At 40.8% G+C, this 26330-nt stretch overlaps 1 protein-coding gene across 2 annotated transcripts; it reads right to left on the bottom strand.

Moving 5' to 3' along the window:
* Positions 1 to 7340: 7340 nt before the first annotated feature.
* Positions 7341 to 20379, bottom strand: COMMD2 (COMM domain containing 2). Of its 2 annotated transcripts, none has more exons than XM_059064229.2 (5): positions 20245 to 20379; positions 20071 to 20148; positions 19325 to 19407; positions 15735 to 15908; positions 7341 to 11753 (listed from the first exon to the last, which is right to left on the bottom strand). In XM_059064229.2, exons 1-5 carry the CDS (start codon positions 20309 to 20311, stop codon positions 11556 to 11558), a joined length of 600 nt encoding a protein of 199 aa, XP_058920212.1. In that variant the 5' UTR covers positions 20312 to 20379; the 3' UTR covers positions 7341 to 11555. The 2 variants fall into 2 exon arrangements, with proteins under 2 accessions (XP_058920212.1, XP_066889697.1); XM_067033596.1 differs by having other exon boundaries at positions 7341 to 10342; positions 20245 to 20375.
* Positions 20380 to 26330: the final 5951 nt, after the last annotated feature.

Below are 26330 nucleotides of genomic sequence, written 5' to 3'. Positions count from 1 at the left end.
CTGCATTCATATATGGTGGTGGGCAAGACACATGCAATGGAAGGTGCAAAAGCAAGGATTTAGAATCTTGGCAGTGATACGTTGCTTGAAGTGATGGGTTGTGAATCGAGCTGGTGAGGGAGGGAAATACCAATAGGCAGAGGCTGTTAAATAGAGGGGGTTAGGGTAAGAAAATTGAAGGTCTCTTTGAAGCTGAAGAACTGGGGTGTTGGAGGTAACTGACCAATGAGCTGGATCAGTTTCAGAGCTTGGGATGCTTGACATTGTGATTTCAGAAATAGAATAGTTGTGGTGGAGACAAGGGCCAGAGTGTAGCAGTGGAAGCAAGTGGCTGAAAGAAACATGGAAGGCTTTAGGAAATGAGATCAAGGAAACAAGAAGCCAAGGTGTTGGATGGACCATCCACATACCCCAGTCTGATGGGAGGACTTCAGAACACTTGGAAGCTAAAGGTCCCACATAAACTTGCCATTGTCTACTCCTCTGATCACGCCTATCCTTACTTAACTCCAGCCACACCACCCTCCTTGCACACTCCCAGATGTGTCAAGCTCATTCTCATCTCAGGGCATCTGCACATACTTTTCCTTCTGTCTTGAATACTCTTCTTCCAAATAGTCCACATTATTTTTCCCCAATGTAGCTCACTTCTAAAACCGTAATAAAGCAATTTAATACTGTAAAGTTATTTTCTATGACAGATGAGTGATTTCTAAGAACTTGTTCTTGATAGCTGTTGTAAATCACGACGACTTATTTTACTATGATTCACCGAAATGTCCCTAAACTCAATCTGTAAATCTATAGAATACATTTTTCCTATTCAAATCTGTAGAGTTTCTTTATTGTTACGAAACACAGACAAACCTAAGTCACTTCCACAAAATGTGATTCATGCCAGAAAGCTTTGTGTGACGCCTCCCAGACCACAGTTCCCGCAGGTCAGTGAAGAGGACAAGTCATTTCACCTTCTAATAAACAAACACTCTAGCGATTCCAGTCCCTGATATCTAGGGATCCTCACCCCTCATTTCATTCGGGTTTCTGCTCCAACATCACCTCTTCAGAACTTTCTCTGACCAGCCCACCTAAAATAGCAGCTCTCAACCCCTCGTCCATTTTTGTTTGTTGTTTTGATTGAAAAGTAATTTTACTTTTTTTCAACTTTCTGGCCTAAGGAATATGGATCAGAACATTGTAACCCTTTTGATATCACCTTAGAGGGTTAACATGTTCTTGGACATATTTTTTTAAACTTTTACTGGAGCCTAGTTGATTTACAATGTTGTGTTAGTTTCAGGTGTACAGCAAAGTGAATCAGCCATACATATACATATATCCACTCCTTTTTTAGATTCTTTTCTCACATAGGCCATTACAGAGTATTGAGTAGAGTTCCTTGTTTTATACAGTAGGTTCCTATTAGTTATCTGTTTTATATATAGTAATGTGTGTATGTCAATCCCAATCTCCCAATTTATCCTTCTGACCCCTCACTCTTATTTTAAATAGATTTTTAAAATAGAATTTTTTAAAAATTTATTTATTTTATTTATTTTATTTTTGGCTGCGTTGGTCTTGGTTACTGCATGAGGGCCTTTTCTCTAGTTGCGGCAAGCGGGGGCTACCTTTCATTGCGGTGCACGGGTTTCTCATCGTGGTGACGGGCTCTAGGTGTACGGGCTTCAGTAGTTGTGGCTCGCGGGCTCTAGAGCACAGGCTCAGGTAGTTGTGGCGCACGGGCTTAGTTGCTCCGCGGCATGTGGGATCTTCCCAGACCAGGGTTTGAAACCGTGTCCCCTGCATTGGCAGGTGTATTCTTAACTGCTGCGCCACCAGGGAAGCCCTGACCCCCCTCACTTTTAACCCCTACTCTTTTAAAATTTTTCTTCAGAGCATTTAGCACCTGAAATTATAGTAGACATGTATTTTCTTAATTCTCCATCGCCCCACTAGACTGAAAGTTCAATGAGGGCAGTGATTTTCTCTTGTCCCCACTGTATTCTCAGTATTTAAACAGATTCTGGAATACACTAGGTACTCAATAAGTACTCGTTGCATGGATAGATGAATAGAAAAGAGGAAGGATCAAGGAAGCACATGAAAGGCAGCTATAAATGATAAAGAGGGCACGGCTGAACAGCATAAATTCTAATGAAGTAGGGCTTTTTCTTTTTTCCACACCACACAGCCTGTGGGATCTTAGTTCCCTGACCAGGGATTGAACCCAGACCGCGGGCAGTGAGAGCATCGAGTCCTAACCGCTGGACCACCAGGGAATTCCCAGAAGTAGGGCTATGAAACAAGGGTGAAAGGAGAAAGCTTGAAAGACACATTCGGTAAATGACGCTGGTAAACCCCTGCCCTGTCCCATTCCTGAAGATACCCAAGGCTCCAGAGAACACCAACCCCACTCAAAAAGGCAAAAGGAAAATGAGGTCCTAAGGGGAGAAGTAGATCTAAGGTTGCAGTGACAGGGGTTCATCTTGCACAGGGGCCCATGAAAGCAGCAGCCACAGTCTACTCCATAGCTTCAGCTTATACAAGTGCAGCTTCGGGCTACCCTGGTGGCGCAGTGGTTGGGAGTCCGCCTGCCGATGCAGGGGACGCGGGTTCATGCCCTGGTCCGTGGAAGATCCCACGTGCCGCTGAGAGGCTGGGCCCGTGAGCCACGGCCGCTGCGCATGCGCGTCCGGAGCCTGTGCTCCTCAACGGGAGAAACCTCGGCGGTGAGAGGCCCGCAGACCGCAAATAAATAAAAGAACCACTGACAGGGCTTCCCTGGTGGCGCAGTGGTTGAGAGTCAGCCTGCCATACAGAGGACACGGGTTCGTGCCCCGGTCCGGGAAGATCCCACGTGCCGCGGAGCGGCTGGGCCCGTGAGCCACGGCCGCTGCGCCTGCGCGTCCGGAGCCTGTGCTCCGCGACGGGAGAGGCCACAATGGTGAGAGACCCGCGTACCGGAAAAAAAAAAAAAGTAACATAAAGTAAGGTGAATTGAAGATATAGAAAAGAATTACATATAAATCATATTTATCTGAGGTGCATGAGTGCTTCTCCAAGGAAGTGCATATAAACTATCATTATTATTAAAACCTACCTCACGGGGCTTCCCTGGTGGCGCAGTGGCTGAGAGTCCGCCTGCCGATGCAGGGGACGCGGGTTCGTGACCCGGTCTGTGAGGATCCCACACGCCGCGGAGCGGCTGGGCCCGTGAGCCGTGGCCACTGCGCCTGCGCGTCCGGAGCCTGTGCTCCGCAACGGGAGGGGCCGCGGCGGTGAGAGGCCCGCGTCCCGCAAAAAGAAAGAAAAAAAAAAAGTGCAGCTTCTGATTTTCTGCTTTTGTGCCTTTGTTCATCCTCATCTCCTGCTCAGAATGCCCACCTTGCTTGTCTATCTGCTCAAATCCTGTCCTCTCAACAACTCAGAATCAATCTTCTTCTGACCACTCCGGGCTGAAATGCTTTTTCCCTACCCTCCAGTTCCACAGAGAATATAGTATACACCATGCACTCATCACTCTTATTTACTCATTCATTTGTTCATTAATTTGTTTAACGATGATGTACCAGGTACTATTCCAAGCACTGCTTCATTTGACAACTTCTGTTTTGTTATTATCTTTTTGTTTTGTTTTGTTTTTGACTGTGGCACCATGTGGCACGTGGGATCTTAGTTCCCCAACCAGGGATTGAACCCAAGCCGCCTGCTTTGGGAGCACAGAGTCTTAACCACTGGACCACCAGGGAAGTCCCTGTTTTCATCTTATTTTCTACAAGCAAACTGTAATATACTACTAACTAAAATGATTACAGTGAAACCACAAGATTATTGCAAGTTCTAAGGAAATAGTTTATAGACACGATAGAGGACATAAAAGGAAAACTACAGTATTAGAAGGAAAACTGTTTTATGTTTTGAATCTTGTCTCTCTAACTAGACTGTGAGATCCTATATTGCAGTCAATCTACATCCTAAAATAATGCCTACATTTTAGATGCATGACAATTTGCAGAGCTATTTTACAAAAATCCATTTTATGAAATAAAGTATGCAATTTTACAAAATGAATCTAATTGTTATCCTCTGTAGCATTTAGGATTATTAAGATGCCAACTGAAGCAGAGAATCAATTTATTGGAATTGTATTAGGCAGGCACCCTGCAGAATCAAGGGGCAGCTCCGAGGCCAGGTCCTCGGAGCAACTTTGTGAGGGCATGTAACAAGTCATCGAGCAACTGGCGGGGCTGCCGCTAAAATGAACTTGTGCCAACCATTCTGAGTCCTTAGTTTGCAAAGTCCCAGGAGAGAGACTTATGGACTCAGCATGTAGAGCGGAGGGCACATGGTCTCTTGTCTGACCGTCCCATCGAACTGTATTCAACTGGAAAGAATTGCTCTCCAAATGTAAATTGGGGCACAACTGCCAAGACAGCAAAAAACGATCAAGGGGAGAAAAGTGCCTTCCTGATGCCCCTAGTGAGAATTACCCCCTCCCTCATTTATGTATGCACAGTTCCTTATTTGTTGTATCTTCTCCTATGCCTAATCACACTCTGATTGAATCGATTGTTGTTTACATACCTTTTCCTTTCCTCCACTAGCTTACAAGCCCAGAAGGCAGTGGCTGCAGCAGCTGCATCACCCAGAAAATGCTGTCCTAGAGGCCACCAGTGTTCTATTTCAAAATTAGTAAAAAAAATATTCTGAGGAGTGAACTTAGGCAAAAGTAAATGCCTTTCTCTCTATTCCATTATAGACAATTTTTTATAAATTTTTAATAGTTTTACCTTTCTCATGTGAAAAAAATACAAAATGAATATGGAAAGACATAAATCCTCCTTAGTTGCTTTCCTATCTTCTCTAAATCTGTAAAAGGCCCACAGAACATCCCTCATTTTAGTAGGAAATCTTCTAAATTAAATTATACCAGGGAAGCCCCCTGGTATAACTTTTGAATTAGGCTAGAAATAAAATGCTCAGTTCACTGGAGACTAACTCTACTAATAACTGGCTAGGAAGAAATTGCTCTCAGACTTTTCTAACTTGTACCTGGGAAGGTAATTTTAAAAAGCCATCATTGCTTAAAATACATTCTTGAATCTGTCAGAGGTTCTTTTACAAACATTATAAAATAAAATGCAACAGATTAATTCCATAGGGAGACCAGGAATAAGACTCAATCAAATACAGGAAAAAGCAAGGGCATATCCATACAATGAAATATTATTCAGTCATAAAAAATGCATAAAGTACTGATACATGCTACATACAACATGAACCTTGAAAACACTATGCTAAGTGAAAGAAGCCAGACACAAAAAGCCATATATTGTATAATTCGACTTACATGAAGTGTCCAGAAGAGGCAAATCCACAGAAAGCAGATGAGTGGTTGGTTGCCAGGGGCTGGAGGGAGGAGGAAAGGGAGAGGGACTGCTAATGGATATGGGTTTCTTTCTGGAGTGATGAAAACGTTCTGTAATCAGATACGGGTGACAGTTGCACAACTTTGTGAATATTCTAAAACCCATTGAATTGCATTTTGAAAGGGTGAATTTTATGTTATGTGAATTATTTCTCAAAAAAACACCTTTTTTAATGGAAGGGAGGAGGCTTAAGAGATCTGGCATGAAAAGAAATTGTTCTAAGGGCCTAAGAAAGGCACGGAATTTGGTTTTTATGTCTAAGCAAAGAGTGGAACAAAAAAGCATAGGAAAGCATACCCCACAATCACACCCGTAAGGGTCTAAACATTTTTTTAAAAAAAGCTTTTAATTACATTGCTTATATTGTGAGACAACTCATCTTCGCCTTTTTGGAAAGTATATGGTGACTCGCTCATTTATTTTTTTTGGGTACTCAAAACATCGTCTACAACCTTTTTTAGTTCTTTTAGTCTATGCATTGTTACAACAGCTGAGCTGCAAATCAAGTAATTTTATTATGTTGCAGCACTTACACTCACTTGAGCTTTGTAAGAACTTTTTATTTGGAATAAAAGCTTATGGTTTGCAGACCATGCCAGGAAATCAAATCCTAACCATCTATACTTGTTCCAATGAAACTCAAAGACTTCCCTGGATTTTCTTTTCCTCATTCTCTGAATTTTAATCTGTGTGGTTTTAGCCTTTGAGTTAACTGAGAAGCCTTTTCGTTCTGTGAACTAAGCACATTCCTTCAAAACCACAGGCATCCACTTCTCATTGGATTTATGACAATCACAACATTGGCATGCAGGTATTAAAAAAACTCAATTTGCTTTTCCCATCACACCTCTGGTTACCTCAGGGAACCCCTCTTCAGTGGAAAAGGGGTAAAGATAATTTCTGTCATCCAAACCATGTCCAAGTACTCCACAGTATTCTGTAGCAATCTGTCCTTTCCTCTGTACATTTCTACAGCTCTAGCCGTTGAATCATATTAAGAGTTTTGCTTTCCAGAAGAAGGTGGAGTTTCAAGGAAAAGTGGTTCCAACAGACAGCTTCCCTTCCCTTCTTCAGAATAGCCCCCTTAGGATACTCCTTTCTGCTGCCTGATGAGTTTATGAATTAAACTATTTTCAAGGATGGAATGGCCTGAGAGCATTCTAAACTTTAGGACTTAACCCTTTGTTTGACACACAACATGGGTCATTCTGAGTATTTAATAAATATTTAATGCAGCGGAGTCAATACCTTTGTAAAAAAAAAAAATGAGCTAGAAAAGGTTTTAAAATTTGCTTTGTTTTCCTATCAGCACAATGCCATACATAATTGGGTGGATTATACCTCCAAGTAAAAGAGTAAAGAGTAAGAAAAATTAAGAATAAAAGAGGTAAAAGCTCTCACATGGTTTGTGAGAAAGGGCAAAAATCCTTTTCTTGGCATTGCCTCTCTTTTTAGCTGATGGTTGGGCAGACTGTTTTGCAGAAGATATGGTAACTGCAGGAGAGGAAAATGAAAATTGTATCCTTTGCAACTAAAAAACATCAATTTAGGTGCAAGTATAATAAAAGTGCATGGCCTCCCACTCTGATAGCCACATAATTAGCAATATTTCTAATGATAACATAATTTACACTATAATTATTAAAAAATGTATCTCATAAAAAGTTAATTGGGTTTAAAATGGCAACAACCTGAGTAGAAGCCAAGTTGCAGAATACATTTAATGCGGATATTTGTATTCCTGATGCTCCTTTTTATTTTAGGTCCATTAAGGGAATAAAATTACTTTTCCTATATTTCCCCATTATGGTAAGTAGAATCTTATGGACTCGTGGCCACCAAACATAATTAAGTCATTTGAGTTCCTGAGCAGAGGACTGGAGCTATACAAACATAAAACAAAGAGCCATTAGTATTCAGTGATTGAATCACTACATATATATATTTTATTGCCATAAAGTACATCGTTTTCTCATCTCGAAATAGTACATACTATTTTGCAAAGCTGAGAAATAACAGGTTTCTTTTGCTTTTATAATTAAAACATTGCTCTCGAAGTTTGTAAAGCTCACTGAAGTAACCACATTAATGGTGAAGCTGGGCTTGCTTGTTTTGTTTTTAAGGAAAGTATTTAGGTTTGAACATAACGGTCATGGTGGTTTTAAAAATGAATATATTTAAACTAGAGGCAATGCAGTATGATACCATTTTTACCAAAATATTTTCTACCATTAATGAAAGAAAGGAAAAGGGATGACAGTAACATATTACTATGGAAACTGTGGAAGGGTAAGCTAAAGAGAGACTTAAACATATATTAAAAAAAAAAAAGTACAGAGAAGAGTGCATACATTATAGCAGGAAGATTTTATACAGCAGCTGACAGATCTTCCTGACCATGAAGGCTGTGAGAAACTACAGATAAGTATTATGTGTTTTCTCCTGGAGACTAAAAACAACTCCATTTAGATATAATATTACCTAGAAAAAGAGACCTGGCTTAGCTAGTATCTTGAGATTCCCATGTTTCTTTCACTGGTGTGAAGAAAAAAAGACAGAAAAAAGGGACTCTAGACCAAGCCTATAGGTAAAGCCCTCAGCTTGTCTACCTGAGTCCTATGGCGACTAGGCAGTTTTGAATAGCTGAGTTTTCTGGAGAGTTATATGTATATCTTCTAAGAATTAAAATTTTCGATAAAGGTACTACTAAACATGTATTAAATTCCCTGATCTTTTTTTCTTCTTCCTTTAGACTTCAAAAAAATTTTTTTAATATGAGTAATTCAAACTCAGTATAGAAATCAGGTAACATTTTCTGTTTCTTAAATAGAGTATATGAGACAATTCAAGGCTACAAAATAATTAGATCTGCAGTCTACACAAGTATATTCTAAAGCCCAATACTATGCTAAACATTCTTTTGTAAAAAAAATTATTTATTCATTTATTTAATTTTTGGCTGCATTGGGTCTTTGCTGCTGCACGCGGGTTTTCCTCTAGTTGCTGAGAGCGGGGGCTACTCTTCTTGGCAATGCGCGGGCTTCTCTTGTTGCTGAGAACAGGCTCTAGGCACGTGGGCTACAGTAGTTGTGGCTCGCGGGCTCTAGAGCACAGGCTCAGTAGTTGTGGTGCACCGGCGTAGTTGCTCCGCGGTATGTGGGATCTTCCCAGACCAGGGCTCGAACCCGTGTCCCCTGCATTGGCGGGCGGATTCTTAACCACTGCGCCACCAGGGAAGTCCTAAACATTCTATATACGTGGTCTCATTTGGTCTCTACAAGCCAATGAGATAGGTGTTATTACTCCTATTTTAAAGATGAAGAAACAAGGCTTTGGGAATTTATCAAGGACCCAAAAGAAGCCACAGAGCCTAAAATTCAAAGCCTTTTGTCAAGTTCCAATGACTGACCTCTTAACCTTCTCATAGGATTATATAATAAAGGGCCACATACTGCTATAAATTTTAAGGGCTCCCACACATGCATCCCTTACACACACTTAATGATTTTTCAAACTTTCCTTGGTATCAGGTTCTCACTTTTCAGTTTTCAAAGAAGTATATTTTCTTCTTATGGTATCCCCACCACTTTTCTAGTTTGCTGCTTTATATTTACCTAAGCTTGGAAACATCAATAACAAAACAAGCTCATGGAATTTTGTGAAACACAAAGGAGACTTCCAATGGGTGAAGTATATGTAGACTTTGTGATTATACATATTATTTCCTACACACAGCTCTGTTCTGAGAGACGAGATGTTACTATTCTGGCTTTGAGACATAAAAGCTATTACACTTGTCTAAACATGCATCAGCAAATCCTAAAAAATCAGCATACTCATAATCCAAAATGGTGTTTTTTGTTTTTTGTTTTTGCAGTACGTGGGCCTCTTGCTGTTGTGGCCTCTCCCGTTGCAGAGCACAGGTTCTGGACGCACAGGCTCAGCGGCCATGGCTCACGGGCCCAGCCGCTCTGCGGCATGTGGGATCTTCCCAGACCGGGGCACGAACCTGCGTCCCCTGCATCGGCAGGCGGACTCTCAACCACTGCGCCACCAGGGAAGCCCATCCAAAATCTTTTAACATTTAGACAGTTACAGATGGAAAGGAACATCCCAGAGTCAAGAAACCTGGTCATATAGGAGAGTAGAATAGTGACTGCGTCTGCAGAAAATATGTTCATATACAAGTTACAAAAAAATCAAATGTGCCATAAAACAAACAAGGCAGAGGAGTGCATAAGGGTGTGGAGTGTCCAAACAAGAAAAGGAAGAGGCTCATTAGATGGTCTGTAAAAAAAAAAAGGTGAGTCCCAGATTCAAAAGGAAGCTAGGAGGCTGCTCCCAACTCACTCTGGCCCAAAAAGGCAAAAAAGGCAGAACATCAGAAAGAATAACAAAGTATAGCCAAAGGAGGCCAGGGGAGTTTGATACAAATAAAAAAAGACTAACATGTGCTTTGTTGTTTTGCTTGGGGTAAGAACAGTGGATACAGAGGAAGAAGAAAGGTTGCCCTAAGGAGACACAGGGATATTACTTCAATCTTGGCTGGAGTCAGCCCTGCTTATCTCCCACCAAATGTGGACAAATAAGAAGCCTCACAGAGCTATTTTCATCATATAAGCTTGGCAGGCATGTAGCTTTTAAACCTGATGACATATGCTACTATTTCATGTAATATATAAAGTTTCCCTTTGTTTGTGAGGTTGTTAATATGAAAGCTTCATTAATCAAGTTATCACTATAATTAAAAATTATCTGATTATAGTTTGCTAATATCTGATCTTATAGTTATTTTGCAACTGCAGAACATATATGTATGGGAAAAGGGTGACCCAGATGCCTGCAGGGGGATGACGGGTGGCAATATCAATTGTGCTTTTCTTCCACTGGCCTCTGTTTCCTGCTGGGCTCTCCTTTAAGAGAAAGAAGAAACATGATGTCACTCTGACCTGAAAATCTCTAACTCTTAGAAGGCAAAGTATTGATAGAGCTTAGAGTACAGTTTAGTCTGACATTCCTCAAGACCTTCCTGAGTTGCTGCATGGGATGAGATTCTCAGAATAAGGTCTTGGCTAGAATTTAAGACTGAACCCCAGTTTCTACCCTTCCATATGACTTTCTCCTTAAGTCTGTTACTCCTTAAGCCTCCCTGTGTCTCCTTAAGTTTCCCTGTGTCCCTGTACTCTATAAGGCTGACCTGACACATCAGCCTCTGAACTTTTCAGGCTAACAGCTTATAGCTACCCACTAAAAAGCAAAACGAAACAAAAATCAAGTTTGTGAGGAAGAAGGGATATTTGCTTGGAATGTAGTAAACATGGCCTCTCTTTGCCCTCTTTATACTTTATTCGAACATAATTATAAAAAGTGACTATAATTTATATCCAGATAATTAAGAATTGATTACATTATGTCTGCATCCATTGTTTATAAATGTAAATGACAGTGTATCTCTTAGATGCTTTGGATAATAGGGAAAAAAAGTAGTCCTTAATAAAATGCAATATATTCACACAAATTTGAGTACTATTTAAGCTTATTAGCCATGGCAACTTAAACTTAAGCAACATGGTAAATACTTATTATATTCACAGGCAGAGAAAAGTGCAAGAACTGCCTAAATATAGCATTAAAAGAATTTATATTCACTTCCAACTATCCTGGGGCTGTTAACATCATGGGGTGCTTTTAAAGGTCAAAAACATTAAACTGTCTATAGGAATATTCTGAATAGTAATAGCATTACATTGTGAACTTTATTGTCAAATTTAGGTCAATAAGGAGGAAAATAATAAAGTTAAGTAGTCAAAAGAAGTATCAAAAAAATACAGTCATTTATATATACAGAGGATTTGAATAGTATAGATTCACTTCCAGTTGATTCAATCCTATTTACACATTTAAAATACAAAATACATCTTAATTGTCAAGAAGCTGACCACATTTAGCACCAGGAAAGGAAGTTTACTTAGCCTTTGATCATGACCTCAGTATCTTCACACAGGAAAAGAAATGTTATGAAATCTCTATGTATTTATCACTATCAGTTAGAAAATTTAGTTTGAAAAGTAAGTGCTGCATATCATCAATTCACCAGTGATTCTAAGGGAAGAAAACAAGCGGGGACTACTTGATATTGCGCACAACTCTCCTACAGTGGTTTGTTTTCATCTCTTGCAAGGCTTGTTCCAATTGCTGAACCAAGTGGAGCAGGGTGGCTGGGTCTGTCTGCAGAACTTGGGTGTTGTGATCACCGTTCTGATTAAGGTGTAGCTTTATAGTCACTGATGGCTTCATCTGTTGCCTGAGGCTTCTGCTTGCAAGCTTGATTTTAAATGGAATAAGAGCATAAGGACTATTTAATAATCATGCTAAACATATAATAGTTACATTACACCATACAAAAAATCTAATTTCAGATGAATCACAGACTTCAAAAAGAAAAGTAAACTTAAAAACCCTTGGAAAGAGGGACTTCCCTGGTGACGCAGTGGTTAAGAATCCGCCTGCCAATGCAGGGGACTCGGGTTCGAGCCCTGGTCCAGGAAGATCCCACACGTCGCGGAGCAATTAAGCCCAATACGCCACAACTACTGAGCCTGCACTCTAGAGCCCGTGAGCCACAACTACTGAAGCCTGCGCACCTACAGCCCATGCTCTGCAACAAGAGAAGCCACCGCAATGAGAAGCCCACGCACCACAATGAAGGGTACATCCCGCTCGCCACAACTAGAGGAAGCCCATGCGCAGCAACAAAGACCCAAGGCAGACAAAGATAAATAAAAAAAATAAATTTATATATTAAAAAACCCAGGTCTCCCCTGGTGGCGCAGTGGTTGAGAATCCGCCTGCCGATGCAGGGGACACGGGTTCGTGCCCCGGTGCGGGAGGATCCCACGTGCCGCAGAGCGGCTGGGCCCGTGAGCCATTGCCGCTGCGCCTGCGCGTCCGGAGCCTGTGCTCCGCAACGGGAGAGGCCACAGCGGTGAGAGGCCCGCGTACCGGAAAAAAAAAAAAAAAGATTTCTTCGAAGGATACCGAAAAATGGTGGAAAAACAAAGCACAAACTGAGAAAAAATATTTTGTAACACATATAACCAAAAAAAAAAAAAAAGTATCAACAATGTATGAAGAACTGCTCTGATTTAATACAAACCCCACAAAACCAAGAAAAAATTGTACAGAGACCTATCTAAGCACTCTGCAGAAGTAACACAAATAGATAAACATAGAAAGTACGTTCAACTTTATTAGAAATCAGTAAAATGGCCAATAAAATTGTAAGATACTGTTTATCAGACTTGCAAGAATTAGAAACCTGTCCATACGGAGCACTGTAAAGTGACGGTAATGAAAACTCTCACCCCCTGCTGGTGAGAGTGATGACAGAATCACTTTGGAAAACGTATACATGACCAGCAATTCCACTCCTAGGTATTTACCTTAAACTCTTACACATATACATAATAGTATTTGTTTCCAAGAGTCCACAACTAGACAAATCTCAAATATTCTTTAACAACAGAATGGATAAATTGAGAATATTCATACAGTGAAATGCTTACTAAATGACAGCAAAAAGTGAACTACAGCAACATGAATTGTCATGAATAAATCTAAAAAGAAAACGTTCAATCAAAAAAGCAAGTTGCAGAAGAACACATGAAAATCTAAAAACTATACAGTTTGGTGAAAAAATATACATTAAAAAACTATACAGAAAAGATTAACAGAAAATTCAGGATAGTGGTTACCCTTAGGGGGCTGGGAGGGGGTTGTAATATGGGGAGGGTGATTCAAAGGTACTGAATGACAGTACTACAGGATAAAGAACAGTAAGTAGCCCCCATTCCACAAAATTTCTTGATATGGACTTATTTTTTTTAATGGGGATGAAATTCTGTCCTTCTCCTTGTAAAAATAACAGCAGCAACTTTAAAAGGATAAGCGCTAAAGGTAACATTCTCCTGCACCGGGTCTCAGATGCATTCAATTTACTGATGCTATTTAACAAGTGCCGGCAATTTATGAAGTATGGGAAATGCTTCTATTAGAAACTAACCTATGATGATTGATTTATTTCCCATAAGCAACTGCACAATAATTAGCTGGTAACTATCCATTCGCTACCATGAGATGAGTCAGCTACTCAAAATGAAAGGTTCTATATCCTGTTACTAGTTTCCTAGCCATTTATCTGGTCTTTGTCTGACAAGACTTCTTCTCTTCCTTCCTTCCTGGAGCTCAGTAAATCCATTAGTTCTCTGAGTAGCTTTTTTAGCCCTTAAATACACCTCACCACATGGCAGTATTCATTCAATCTACCCTCAACATTACACTGTATTAGTCCTTGCAGTGACACAGCAATTCAAACTCATTTTACTGGGCAAATGAACTCTCTTGAGTCTAATTTTAGAAATTTCAATTGCCTAAGTTTCTAACTTCTAAAAATGTCTTAATACTGGAAAAACTCAAAGCAAATCAATAAAGCCAAAAAAGAACCTCTAAGGGCCAATGGAACCCAAAAGTCAGAAGCCATCTCCACATAAGAGAGGGATACAAGATAAAAACTAGGGCTGAAGTTCATGAACATGACCATCCCCAAATCTCCTCCAGCTGGTTACTATGAGCGGACTTAAACATAAAGGCATAACCACAGTGATCTCTTCCTCCCTGTGAGCCCCACAGGAGTTGCTGCTTCTAAGGTCTCCAAGAGCATAAACTGTGTCAAGTTCTTTGCTGTAGCCACACCACTTGGCACATGATAGGTGTACAAGAAATATTTAATAAATAACACGGTTAAGAAGCTGCTGACCACCCCTCCTTATTTATACTCAGTATTGAATGCCTATTATGTGTCAGGCATTGTGCTGATGACACAGTGTTGAACAAGACACAGCACCTACCGTCAAGGAGCCTATAATCTGTTTATACTTTCTCCTGTGTTAATAATATATATTCAAGCACTCAACACACGGGGATATAATTGCTAAACTCTAACTGAATTTCTATAACCTATCTGGGCCATTCAAATCAGGAAGAATCCACTATTACAGCAGTTTACAAACTTTATGGCACATTAGAATTACCTGGGTGACAGGGGAGCTTTAAAAAATCCTGATGCCCAGGCCAAACTCCACACCAATAAATCAGAACCTCTAGGGTAGAGCACAGACATCAGAACTTTTAAAGTTCCCTGGGTTATTCCAGTGTGCAGTCAAGTTTGGGAACTAGGGAGCTCTCCCACGTATTCATTTGTTCATTTGCATATCCATGTGGGCCTTTACAACTTATGCTGTCTCCTCTGTCAAGAATATTACCCTGGTTTTCTCTATCTATTCATTTTTCTGAAATTTCACCTCCTTTTCTTGAAGCTTTTCTGGATCATGCCAGTGTACACTGAACTATCTGAGCTATATAGCTTTTTTGAAATACTCAGCTGTACCTTCATTTATACAATTCTATTCTTTTTCCTCTCCAGAACCTTATTTCACAACTATCTTTAATTACTAGTTATTTTGAGAACACTAATATCCCTAACCAGACAACATCTTTTCCAGCTGAGAAAGTGTCTTACACTTCTTTTGTGTCCCAAAGCATTCAGAACAGCTCTGATTAGAGCTGGTTAGTGAGTGGATGACATTCAGCAAACATCTATTAACTAACTTATCTGTCACTGCTTGAGAAAGGGCTTCATGTGATAGTCTGAAACATCCCTTTTGGTTATTCATGTGGCTTTAAAAACAACTCAATCTCACAAAAAGAAGGCAGACACAGAAGAATATTTACTGAATCATTCCATGTATAGAAAGTTAAAGAGCAGGAAAAAGTAATCTGTGCATCAGAAGTCCGGATGCTAGTTACCTTTGAAAAGAAGGATAGGGGAAGTAATTGGTAGGAGGCAAGGAGGATGCTTCCGAGGCGCTGGTCATGGGTAAGTGTTGGTTTCATGGATGTTTTCACCACATAATTCATTGGGCTGTATATTGACCTGTGTACTTTTTTACATATGTGTTTTATTTAGACAGAAAGTTCTTAAAAAGCTAAGAACCACTTAAAAAATATGGATAGCCATCTGCTTTTCCAAATAACCTATTTCTTATAAACTTCACAAATTAAACCAGTGTGAACACATTAAAAATATAAGAAACTGAACTATTTGGGAAATGGTCTAAAAATGAACATTAAAAAACTAAAGTTTCAAACTAGAGTTTGGTTAAGATGGTAAAGAATACAACAAGCCTCAGGACAAAAACCTAAAATAAATCTTATATTCTATGTCAGGTTTTAAAAAAATAGTCTTACCTGTACATCTAGTCGCCATTCAAGGCTGTGGTAACTGGGAAGGTCTGGTGCCAATTCACTCAGGATAGTTCTGATCTCTTTTCTGTTGTCCAGATAAAGCTGAAGCAACAATTTGTTCAATTCCTCAGAGAATCCAAGAACAAAAACTGAGTCTTGGAAATCCAGTTCAGAAATCTAAAAGTGAATCGAATTTAACAGAACATCAAAATTTATTTTTGTCTAGGAAATGCTGAAATACTGGATATATGCAAAAGAATATGAAATCCCTTAATTTTTTTCTGTCTAGTAAAAGAAATAACACTCCTTAGTAAAAGGCAACCCTTGTCCACTATTCCAAATTCCAAGTTTCTGATACATAAAAATAAGCAACAAGAACAAAAATAAACTAGTGGGACTATTTCAAATTAAAAAGCTTCTGGGGGCTTCCCTGGTGGCGCAGTGGATAAGAATCTGCCTGCCAATGCAGGGGACACAGGTTCGATCCCTGGTCCGGGAAGATCCCACACGCTGCAGAACAACTGAGCCTGTGCACCACAACTACTGAGCCTGAGCTCTAGAGCCCATGGGCCACAACTACTGAAGCCTGCGTGCCCAGAGCCCGTGCTCTGCAACACGAGAAGCCACCACAACGAGGAGCCCATGCACTGCAATGAAGAGCAGCCCCCACGCACCGCAACTAGAGAAAGCCCATGTGCAGCAATGAAGACCAACTCAGCCAAAAATCAATAAATTTATAATAAAAAATAAAAATAAAAAGCTTCTGCAGGGCAAAGGAAAGCATCAACAAAACAAAAAGGCAACCTACTGAATGAGAGAAAATATTTGCAAATCATATATCTGATAAAGGGTTCATATCTAAAAAATATAAAGAACTCATATAATAGCCAAAAAACCAAACAATTTGATTAAAAAATGGGCAGAAGATCTGAATACACATTTTCCAAAGAACACATACAGATGGCTAACAGGTACATGAAAAGATGCTCAACATCATTAATCATCAGGGAAATGCAAATCAAAATCACAATGAGATATCACCTCACACCTGTTGGAATGGCTCTTATCAGAAAGACAAGAGATAACAAGTGTTGGTGAGGGTGTGGAGGAAAGGGAACCCTCTTGCACTGCTGGTGGGAATGTAAATTGGTGCAGCCACCATGTAGAACAGTGTGGAGGGTCCTCAAAAAATTAAAAATCGAACTGCCATATGATCCGGCTATTCTACTTCTGGGTATTTATCCAAAGAAGACAAAAACACTAACTTGAACAGATACATGTGCTGCCATGTTCACTGCATCACTATTTACAATAGCTAAGATAAGGAAACAAACTCATTGTCCATCAATGGATGAATGGATAAAGAAATTGTAGCATATATACACAATGGAATATTATCCACCATAAGAAAAAATTGAAAGAATAAAATCTTGCCATTTGCAACAACATGGATGGAACTCAAGGGCATTATGCTAAGTGAATTAAGTCAGACAGAGAAAGGAATACTGTATGATCTCTCTTACATGTCAAATCTTAAAAAACAAAAACAAGGGCTTCCCTGGTGGCGCAGTGGTTGGGAGTCCGCCTGCCGATGCGGGGGACATGGGTTTGTGCCCCGGTCCGGGAGGATCCCGCGTGCCGTGGGGCGGCTGGACCCGTGAGCCATGGCCGCTGAGCCGGTGCGTCCGGAGCCTGTGCTCCGCAAGGAGAGAGGCCACAACAGTGAGAGGCTCACATACCACACACACACACACACACACACAAAAGAGAGATCTGGGCTAATCCTCTGCAAAATCATAAAATAGGTGAAGCTTTTTTTAAAAAAAAAAAAAACAAAAAAAAACCCAAAAACCCCACCAAGGTCATAGATACAGAGAACAGATTGGTGGTTGCCAGAGGCAGGGAGTAGGAGGTGGGATGGGAGAAATAGGTGAATGGTATCAAAAGACTTAAAAAAAAAAAAAGCCTTAGTGAGAGAATGAGGGCTCCTGGTTTGGGTAAGTCCTAGTGGGATACTCAGATGCTGACTGGACACAAAGAAATCATATATTTGGCCAGTAAAGGGAGCTGGGAGAGAAGGCACGGAGTCACAGTTTTGCTGTCCACTGGTTCAGCATTATTGGGGACCAATCCTAACACTGGCACTGACCCTCAATAGGATAAAAGGAAGCTGCCAACAGCAGCCTTGCTTTTACTCCCTTATTGGATGACTGAAGTGAGGAGGGGATAAAAAGGTAGAGAAAAGGTAGAGAAAGCACAGTCTTTCTCTTTGCTCCTCTTCCTTTCATTGTATTCACCTCAGCCACTTTAAAACTCTACTTTCCTTGCTCTTTTCCAATTTCTACATGCTACCCTTTCTTTTTCAGGTTTGTTAACGTCATTAGATTTGTTTCTGTTTCTAATAGCATAGGCTTGTGTATTTTATCCCTTCAACACATATTTTCTGAGGTCCTTCTGTGGGATAGCTCTTGTGCTAGGAAGACAGAGCTGAACAAAACAAACAGGCTCATTGCCTTTATGGAGGAGATTATAGTCCTTGGGGCCGGGCAGGTTAGGTTAGCTGACCAATCACATCAGGTGGTCTGTCAGAAGATTCAGTTTGACTACACAGACGAGCAAGAGGCTAGAGATCTATTCTCAGGAGGAGAACAGCCAGGAAAGCTCTGGATAGGGCCAGAAAGGATTGCTTAGGGCAGCAAAAATGAGTTCCCCATATCAATTAATGGAACATGGATTTATGGGACAGGGCATTTGCTGTGGATCACCTCGAAGTGTAATATTTTAGGAAGCCCGACAAAAGGGATCTATAAAATAAATTTTTTATGTAGTTGTTCATAACCACTCAAATAATCTAACTATTAGGGTGAAAACAACTCAAGTAAGCCACACTGCATCTTTTATCACTTCCAGCATTAGGATTCACTATCAAAATGTTGAGCCTCTAGTGTAGTTTCCCAAATTTGCCTGATCTTAAGAATCACTTGAAGCACCTTGGGAAAAGATTAATTCTCAAGCCCCTCCTCTGGAAAGCCTGATTCAATAGGTTTGAGGTAGAAACCGGGAATCTGGTTAACAAGGGTCACGCGTGATTCTTACAAAAAGGTAAATCTGAGACATAGTAGAATGGATAATATGTAAATTAACCCCCATGCAGCCACCTGTAATTTTTCAAATATTTTTTCTATTAGGAGCATGAAGAAACAAATACTGGTACAAGATCCCTCAGCTAGTATTAAGGAAGGGGAAATTAACACTTAAAAAAATGGAAAAAATTTTCTCAATTCTCCAACAAGCTATATACTGCTAATATGAAAAAAATTAAAATCATTTCACTCGCCCTCCTCTTGGGATACATACTATAGTATATGGTTTAAAAACATGCAGAATTGGAGGCAATGCTAATTTATACTAACAAGAGGTATGCATGCCAGCAGATCACATTATAGTCAGATTGCTTAGGCATGGCTTCACTAAATCCATTGTAAACCAGTAACAACATTACTGAAATGAGCAGATCCTGCCAGGACTGATGTAGAATATACTGAACCTCCTTAAGGTCCTGCTAGTACAAAACAGTCCACAAAAGCACTTACCATGAGCTTTGAACTTTCAGTAAGGAGGTGTATTAATCCTTCCACACCATGTTGGACAGTGTCACTACTCACGCTGAGTTTTCCTGAAAAAAGAGGAAAAATGAGCAAATAAATTATGTGGTATTTATTCTTTTATTCAAACTCTAAAGAGTAAATGTTATCTATTCCATGTTTTCAAAGACTGTAATTATTATAAAAAATAATTACTTGGTAATAGCCTCCTGTTCATTCTCCACTCCCAGCCAAATGCCTTCAGTATTTCCCACCATTGTAACCTTTACAAAAACAGACCCGGGAGACAATACCAGGCGCATAGTCCTTCTCTTGAGTGCGCTGCTACTTCAAGCCTGGCAGAAGGGACAATAATAGAAACCGTCCCTCGTCCATCGGGGTAAAAATACTTCAGCAAAAGTAGATGTCTGAAAAACTAATAATAACCAAACACTTGTATATCTATGGTTCACCCAGCTATTCCACACACTTGGATGCAGGTAAGCATCACAGTATTCTGGCAGATGGTATTATGTCCATTAACACGTCAGGAAATCGACTTAATACAAGCTTTTAAAAACTCACAATACTTAGGGGACGGGCAGGATTTGCGCCCTGACTTCAGAGCCCTTCTGCTTTTATTCTGCCACTATGGAAATAAGACGTTTACAGTCCCAATAACCCATTCCCCTCCAGGGGGACCGAGAACGCACTTCTCCGCGCAGTTTTCAGCGCTGTGCCGCCCCCCTTCTTACTCGCAGCGCCTTCGTAGATCTTGGGGTTAGAGCCACGCCTCAGGAACTCCACCGCAATTCGCCCAAACTCAGCGACCACTGCAACGGAAGCCAGGAGACCCTTAGCACCGGGCGCTCCCACCGATCCCCTCCCCAGGCCGCAGAGCACCACCCTCCGCCGCCGGGCCCCCTGACCCGCGCTGTCCACTTGCGGCAGGAAGGCCAGGTGCTCCTTGTGCTCCTCCGACAGGTCCAGCAGCATCTTCTCTGGCTGGTCGATTTCTCCCCGCAGCGCTAACCCCGTCCTCGCCACTTCCGGGCCCTGAGTCCAACTGTAAAAAGGCTCCGGCGTCTCAGCGTCCCGAGCTTTCGGTTCCGGCTTACCGCCGTCCTACACTCAAACGCCTTCCGCGGCGCAGGCTGGGATGAGAAGATTCTTCAGTTCGCCAGTCAGTTGTAGCCTGCCGGGTGTAGAATGCTGTGCTCTGAGGAAGATGAAAAGAAGGTTAAAATTCGACACGCCCTCCCGCCCCCCGGGGGAGCTTACATTAATAATATCAATAGCTAACATTTATTAAGCACTATGTCAGGAACTGTTCTTACATTTAACTTATTTAGAGTTCACAAGAACCTTATGAGGTAGGTACCATTATTGTTCCCATTAGAGACAAGGTAACTGAGAGGTCAAGCAGTTGAAAGTAACTTTTATAGAGCTATTAGTTTGTACAGAGCTGTTGTGTATGTTATCGTACTTGATTTATCTTATTTAATACGCTCAATAGCCATGACATCGTTTGTACAGATGAAGAATCCAAGCTCCAAAGACTATGTCATAAGCCAGTGACAGAGCTGGAAGGAGAGGGTCAGAGCCCTTGATCACCTGATCCAAAACCTGTCTTTCTGCACAGCAGGCTGAAAGCTGAAGGTTAGTACCAAGTTCTGTGAGTGATTATAAATTAGGATAAAGACGATGAAGAGGAGGAAGACGACGACTACGCTTGTCTTTATTTTTATGTGTTGGGGGAAGTGTGAGAATTTGGTTCCTTTACCAACTCGCTCTTCTCACCTGTTGTGGTGCAAATATAAGATACTACAGAATGGCTAATTGATAGTCTTCAAATCTCACTGTCTTGATGGGAGAAAATATGGGGGAAAAGGGAGAGAGAGAAAAACAACAACAACAACAACAAACTCAGGGCTTCCCTGGTGGCACAGTGGTTGAGAGTCCGCCTGCCGATGCGGGGGACGCGGGTTCGTGCCCCGGTCCGGGAGGATCCCACGTCCCGCGGAGCGGCTGGGCCTGTGAGCCGTGGTCGCTGCGCATGCGCGTCCGGAGCCTGTGCTCCGCAACGCGAGAGGCCACAACAGTGAGAGGCCCGCGTACCGGAAAAAAAAAAAAAAGAGAGACAGAGAGAGACTTCACATCTACAGTTGTTATATCTAGGGACATAGATAGAAAGCTGTATATCTATACGCCAAGTTTTCTATACTCCAAGTCTCCTGAGCAGAAGCGAAAACTGGAAGAGTTTTTCAGCTGTGTTCTCTGTCTCTACCTCATCCCTTACATCTGACTGAAACTGAAATTGTTTCCCATACTGGGGCACAAAAAGGCAGGTCTTTAAACTTGTTAGTTAGGTCTTGAAGCAGCATTTGCAGAGAGAGCCCAATTCTTACTTAGACCGTGTTGCAGATCAGCGAAAATGGCATTTTCTGAAGAAGGTTTTATACATACATTATTGAGAAAATGTCCATTATATATAGGGAATAAGGAACGCCGAAATGAATTTACAAATGGGTGTAATATTTGGTTTTTGTTTGTTTGCTTGCTTGTATTTTGCGGTACGCGGGCCTCTCACTGCCGCGGCCTCTCCGGTTGCGGGACACAGGCTACGGAAGCGCAGGCGCAGCGGCCATGGCTCACGGGCCCAGCCGCTCCGCGGCACGTGGGATCTTCCTGGACCGGGGCACGAACCCGCGTCCCCTGCATCGGCAGGCGGACTCTCAACCACTGCGCCACCAGGGAAGCCCCAAATAGGTGTAATATTATGCCAATATAAAATAGCATTTCTTCCCTATGATCTCAGGGACTGAAGTGGGAGTGAAGGTGGGGGCAGGGCAGGGGGAAGGTAGGAAATAAAGATTAACAGAATGGGGTGGTCAAGGAAGGTGGTCAAAAAGCCAAGTTATAGCTGGGGGAACCAGCCTGGGAGTTAAAACTTCCTAGGATAATGTACAGAGTGACTTTCTGTTACCAAACGTTATGTACTTGTTTAGAGGTAATTACCCGAGTGAAAAGTCAAAAGTCTAGGTTCCAGATCTGGCTCTGACTCTCACTACCTGTAGGGCCTCCAACAAGTTACTCTTATATGTTATAAAGTTAACCTCTTCATTTGAAAAGTGGGTGTTTTAATGATGACTGTCCTTCTGTGCCATGCAGGGCTGCTATGATGCTCAGATGAATTAATAAATTCATATTAAGAAATTGATTTTGATGATCAAACTAAACAATAAATTAGCATCAACAAATGATTTGTTAACTGAAACATTTATATTTTATAGGAGCAGATTTTGTGTACACAAGTCATTGAGAATTCCATGAGCATGATCATCCTAAAATCTATTCTTTTTTTTTTTTTTGTGGTACACGGGCCTCTCACTGTTGTGGCCTCTCCCGTTGCGGAGCACAGGCTCCGGACGCGCAGGCTCAGCGGCCATGGCTCACGAGCCCAGCCGCTCCGCGGCACGTGGGATCCTCCCGGACCGGGGCACGAACCCGCGTCCCCTGCATCGGCAGGCGGACTCCCAACCACTGCGCCACCAGGGAAGCCCTAAAATCTATTCATTTAATATAACAAATATTTATAGAGCAATGACTCAAAAGCTCAAGCATATGCTATGCCTTGGCAACTTAGAGATGAATAAAACACTGTCCTTGCCTTCTAGGAGATGATAGTAAAGTAAAGGAGACAGTCAAGTAATCTGAATACAGTGTGATGAGTTGTAATACCCGAGGAAGGAACAAAATGACCTGGAGCAAAGAGAAGGTGACATTTAACTTTGATTTAAATGAGATTCAGGTTTAGAATAAATGTCCCATGGTATCCTGTCTATGCTAATAATAATGCTTTACAATTGTATAATATTATAAGAAAATAAGATCTTAATGTCACTTCATGCTATCTTACTAGGGCCAAAGTGAAGAAAGGGTAAATACTCTGTAATTTTCCAGTTGATTCTGGCAAGGAACAAGGCTTCATATCAATTGTCCTCTCACATTTTCTCCTTATCATCCTCCACCTCCTTTTTTCCCTCTCATATCTCCCCATATTTCTTTCTTCTTCATAGACACTCCTACCCCAGAATTTTTGCACCAGGCATCTCCTTGGTTATGTTTTCAATGATACATAAAATAGTATCGTCTCTTGCAAGGAATCTCAGTTCAATTCAGCATACTGTCAAAGGGAAGGAAGCATGGTGACACCCATCACTCACATGAATTGCCGTCTCATGAGTCTGAGGCTGCCATCAAATGCATAAATTAGCTCCTGAATTTTTTTTTTCATTATTTTAGTTAACTTTTTCAACTGGATGATAAAATGCATACAGAAACGGATACAAATTTTAAAAAAATACTTCTTGTTGAATTTTCTCAAATTGAACACATCTATTAACCCAGATCAAGAAACAGAATGTTACCAGTACCCCAGAACCTTTGCTGTGCCCTTTTCCAGTCACTGTCCCCTCTTGCTGTCTCTACAATGAGCTAATACCTATAAACAGGCTGCCTTACAACATCTCTTTGGTATCATTTTTGTATTTTCTTTTGTATTAACCTTCTATGTGCCCCAACCCCATAATATCACAATAGAAACCTAAAGTTATTATTTTTTTTATTTTTATTTTTTTGCGGTACGCGGGCCTCTCACTGTCGTGGCCTCTCCCGTTGCGGAGCACAGGCTCCGCACGCGCAGCCTCAGCGGCCATGGCTCACGGGCCCAGCCGCTCTGCGGCACGTGGGATCCTCCCGGACCGGGGCACGAACCTGCGTCCCCTGCATCGGCAGGTGGACTCTCAACCACTGTGCCACCAGGGAAGCCCCTAAAGTTATTTTTTAAAATGAGATTTAGATTTTAGGTGCTTCTGACTATTGTAACAGAATCTATCTTAAAAATCTTCCTAGCAAATAGCATCAAAAATATGCAATATTTAAGAAAACAATAAGTGATTTGTAGGACCTCTACACTAAAAACTAAAAATCATTGATGAGAGAAATCATGGAAGACTTAAACGGGGACATATACTATGGATAGAGAAATATATTGTGAGCTGCAATATTCACTATTATTAAGATGTCAGTTGTGACCAATCAAAATTCCAACAGGCTTTTTTATAGAGAACGACAGGTTTATTTTAAAAATTTACTTGGACTGAGAATAGCCAAAACAAAGCAGGGAAAAGGACAAAGTTATTCATACTACCTGATTTCAAGGCCCACAGTAAAGCTATAGTAATTAAGACAGTGTGGTTTTAGTATAAGGAAAAATAAATAGGCCAATGGAATGGAATAGAGAGTCTGGAAATAGATCCATGCATATATTGTAAATTGATTTTTGACAAAGATACCAAGGTATTCAATGAGGGGAAGGAACTTTCAACAACTTGTACTAGAACAATTTGATAAACTTATGGAAAAGAATTCTGACTCTCACCTCACATCACACACACAAAAATAATTAAGGATGGATTATAGACCTAACATAAGAGCTAAAACTGTGACACTTCTAGAAGAAAGCAAGAATATCTTCATGAATTTGGGGTAGGCAGAGATTTCTTAGAGAGGAAGCAGAAAGCTTCTAAGCAGAAAGCAACTAAGCCCGTGCGCCACAACTACTGAAGCCTGTGCTCTAGAGCCCAACTACTGAGCCCAAGTGCAGCCAAAAATAAAACAACTTGTATCATGAGTATATTGAAATCTCTGATAAACCAATAATTAAAGGATAAACAACACAATTTAAAAATATTTATTTATTTATTTTTGGCTGTATTGGGTCTTCCTTGCTGCGCACGGCCTTCTCTAGTTGGGGTGAGCGGGGGCCACTCTTCGTTTTGGTGCACGGGCTTCTCATTGCGGTGGCTTCTCTTGTTGCAGAGCAGGGCTCTAGGCACGTGGGCTTCAGTAGTTGTGGCACGCGGGCTCAGTAGTTGTGGCTCAAGGGCTCTAGAGTGCAGGCTCAGTAGTTGTGGCCCACAGGCTTAGTCGCTCTGCGGCACGTGGGATCTTCCTGGACCAGGGCTTGAACCCGTGTCCCCTGCATTGGCAGGTGGATTCTTAACCACTGCACCACCAGGAAAGCACCACAATTTTTTAAACAGACAAAAAACTTGAGTTGATACTTCACAAAAGAAAATGTACAAATGGCCAATAAGCACACAAAAAGCATTCAATATTATTAGTTATTAAGGAAATGCAAATTAAAACCACGAAATGTCATTTCAAACTCACTAGAATAACTAAAAATCAAAAGTACTAATGGTACTAGTACTGGCGCCAGTACTATTAGTACTGGCGCCAGTACTATTAGTATTAGCACCAGTACTAATAGTACTAGTACTAATAGTACCAGTACACCAAATTTTGGTGGGTCTGTGAAGCAACCAGAATACTTGTATATTGTTAGTGGAAGTGTAAAACTGTAATATGACTTTGGAGAACTGTTAGATAGTTTCTTATAATGTTAAATATACATTTACCCTATTGCCTAACAATTCCACACCTAGGAGTTTGCCCAAAGAAAGGAAAGCATATGTCCAGAAAAAGACCTTTACAGTAATGTTTAAAGCAGCTTTATTCACAATATTACAAAACTGGAGGCAACCCAAAGGTACATACATTTGAATAAATTATGGTGTGCCTACACAGTGGAATACTACTCAATAGTAAAATAAGATCTACGGAAGACTTGTATGGAGGAAGTACAGATATTGGAGTTATTAGACTGTACTCTAAAATAGCTATGAATAATATGTCCAAAACATTAGATGACAGATAAAGTATTTAATCAGAGAAGTAGAAACTGTCAAGAAATTAACAAATAGCAAATATACAATATAAAGAATAAACAAAAGATTCATTGTAGAAAACTAGTAAAATTGACAAAATCATTACAAGACTGACTATTCTTGACAAAAATAAAATAGGGCAAAAGATACAAATATCAGGAATGAAAAAAGGGATATTACTGCATAGAGAAAAAAGAAAACATTGTACTACTAATACATAC

The sequence above is a fragment of the Kogia breviceps genome, chromosome 5 (assembly GCF_026419965.1).
Source record: "Kogia breviceps isolate mKogBre1 chromosome 5, mKogBre1 haplotype 1, whole genome shotgun sequence".
Taxonomy (NCBI): Eukaryota; Metazoa; Chordata; class Mammalia; order Artiodactyla; family Physeteridae; genus Kogia; species Kogia breviceps.
This window is presented reverse-complemented; position numbering and strand designations above follow the sequence as displayed.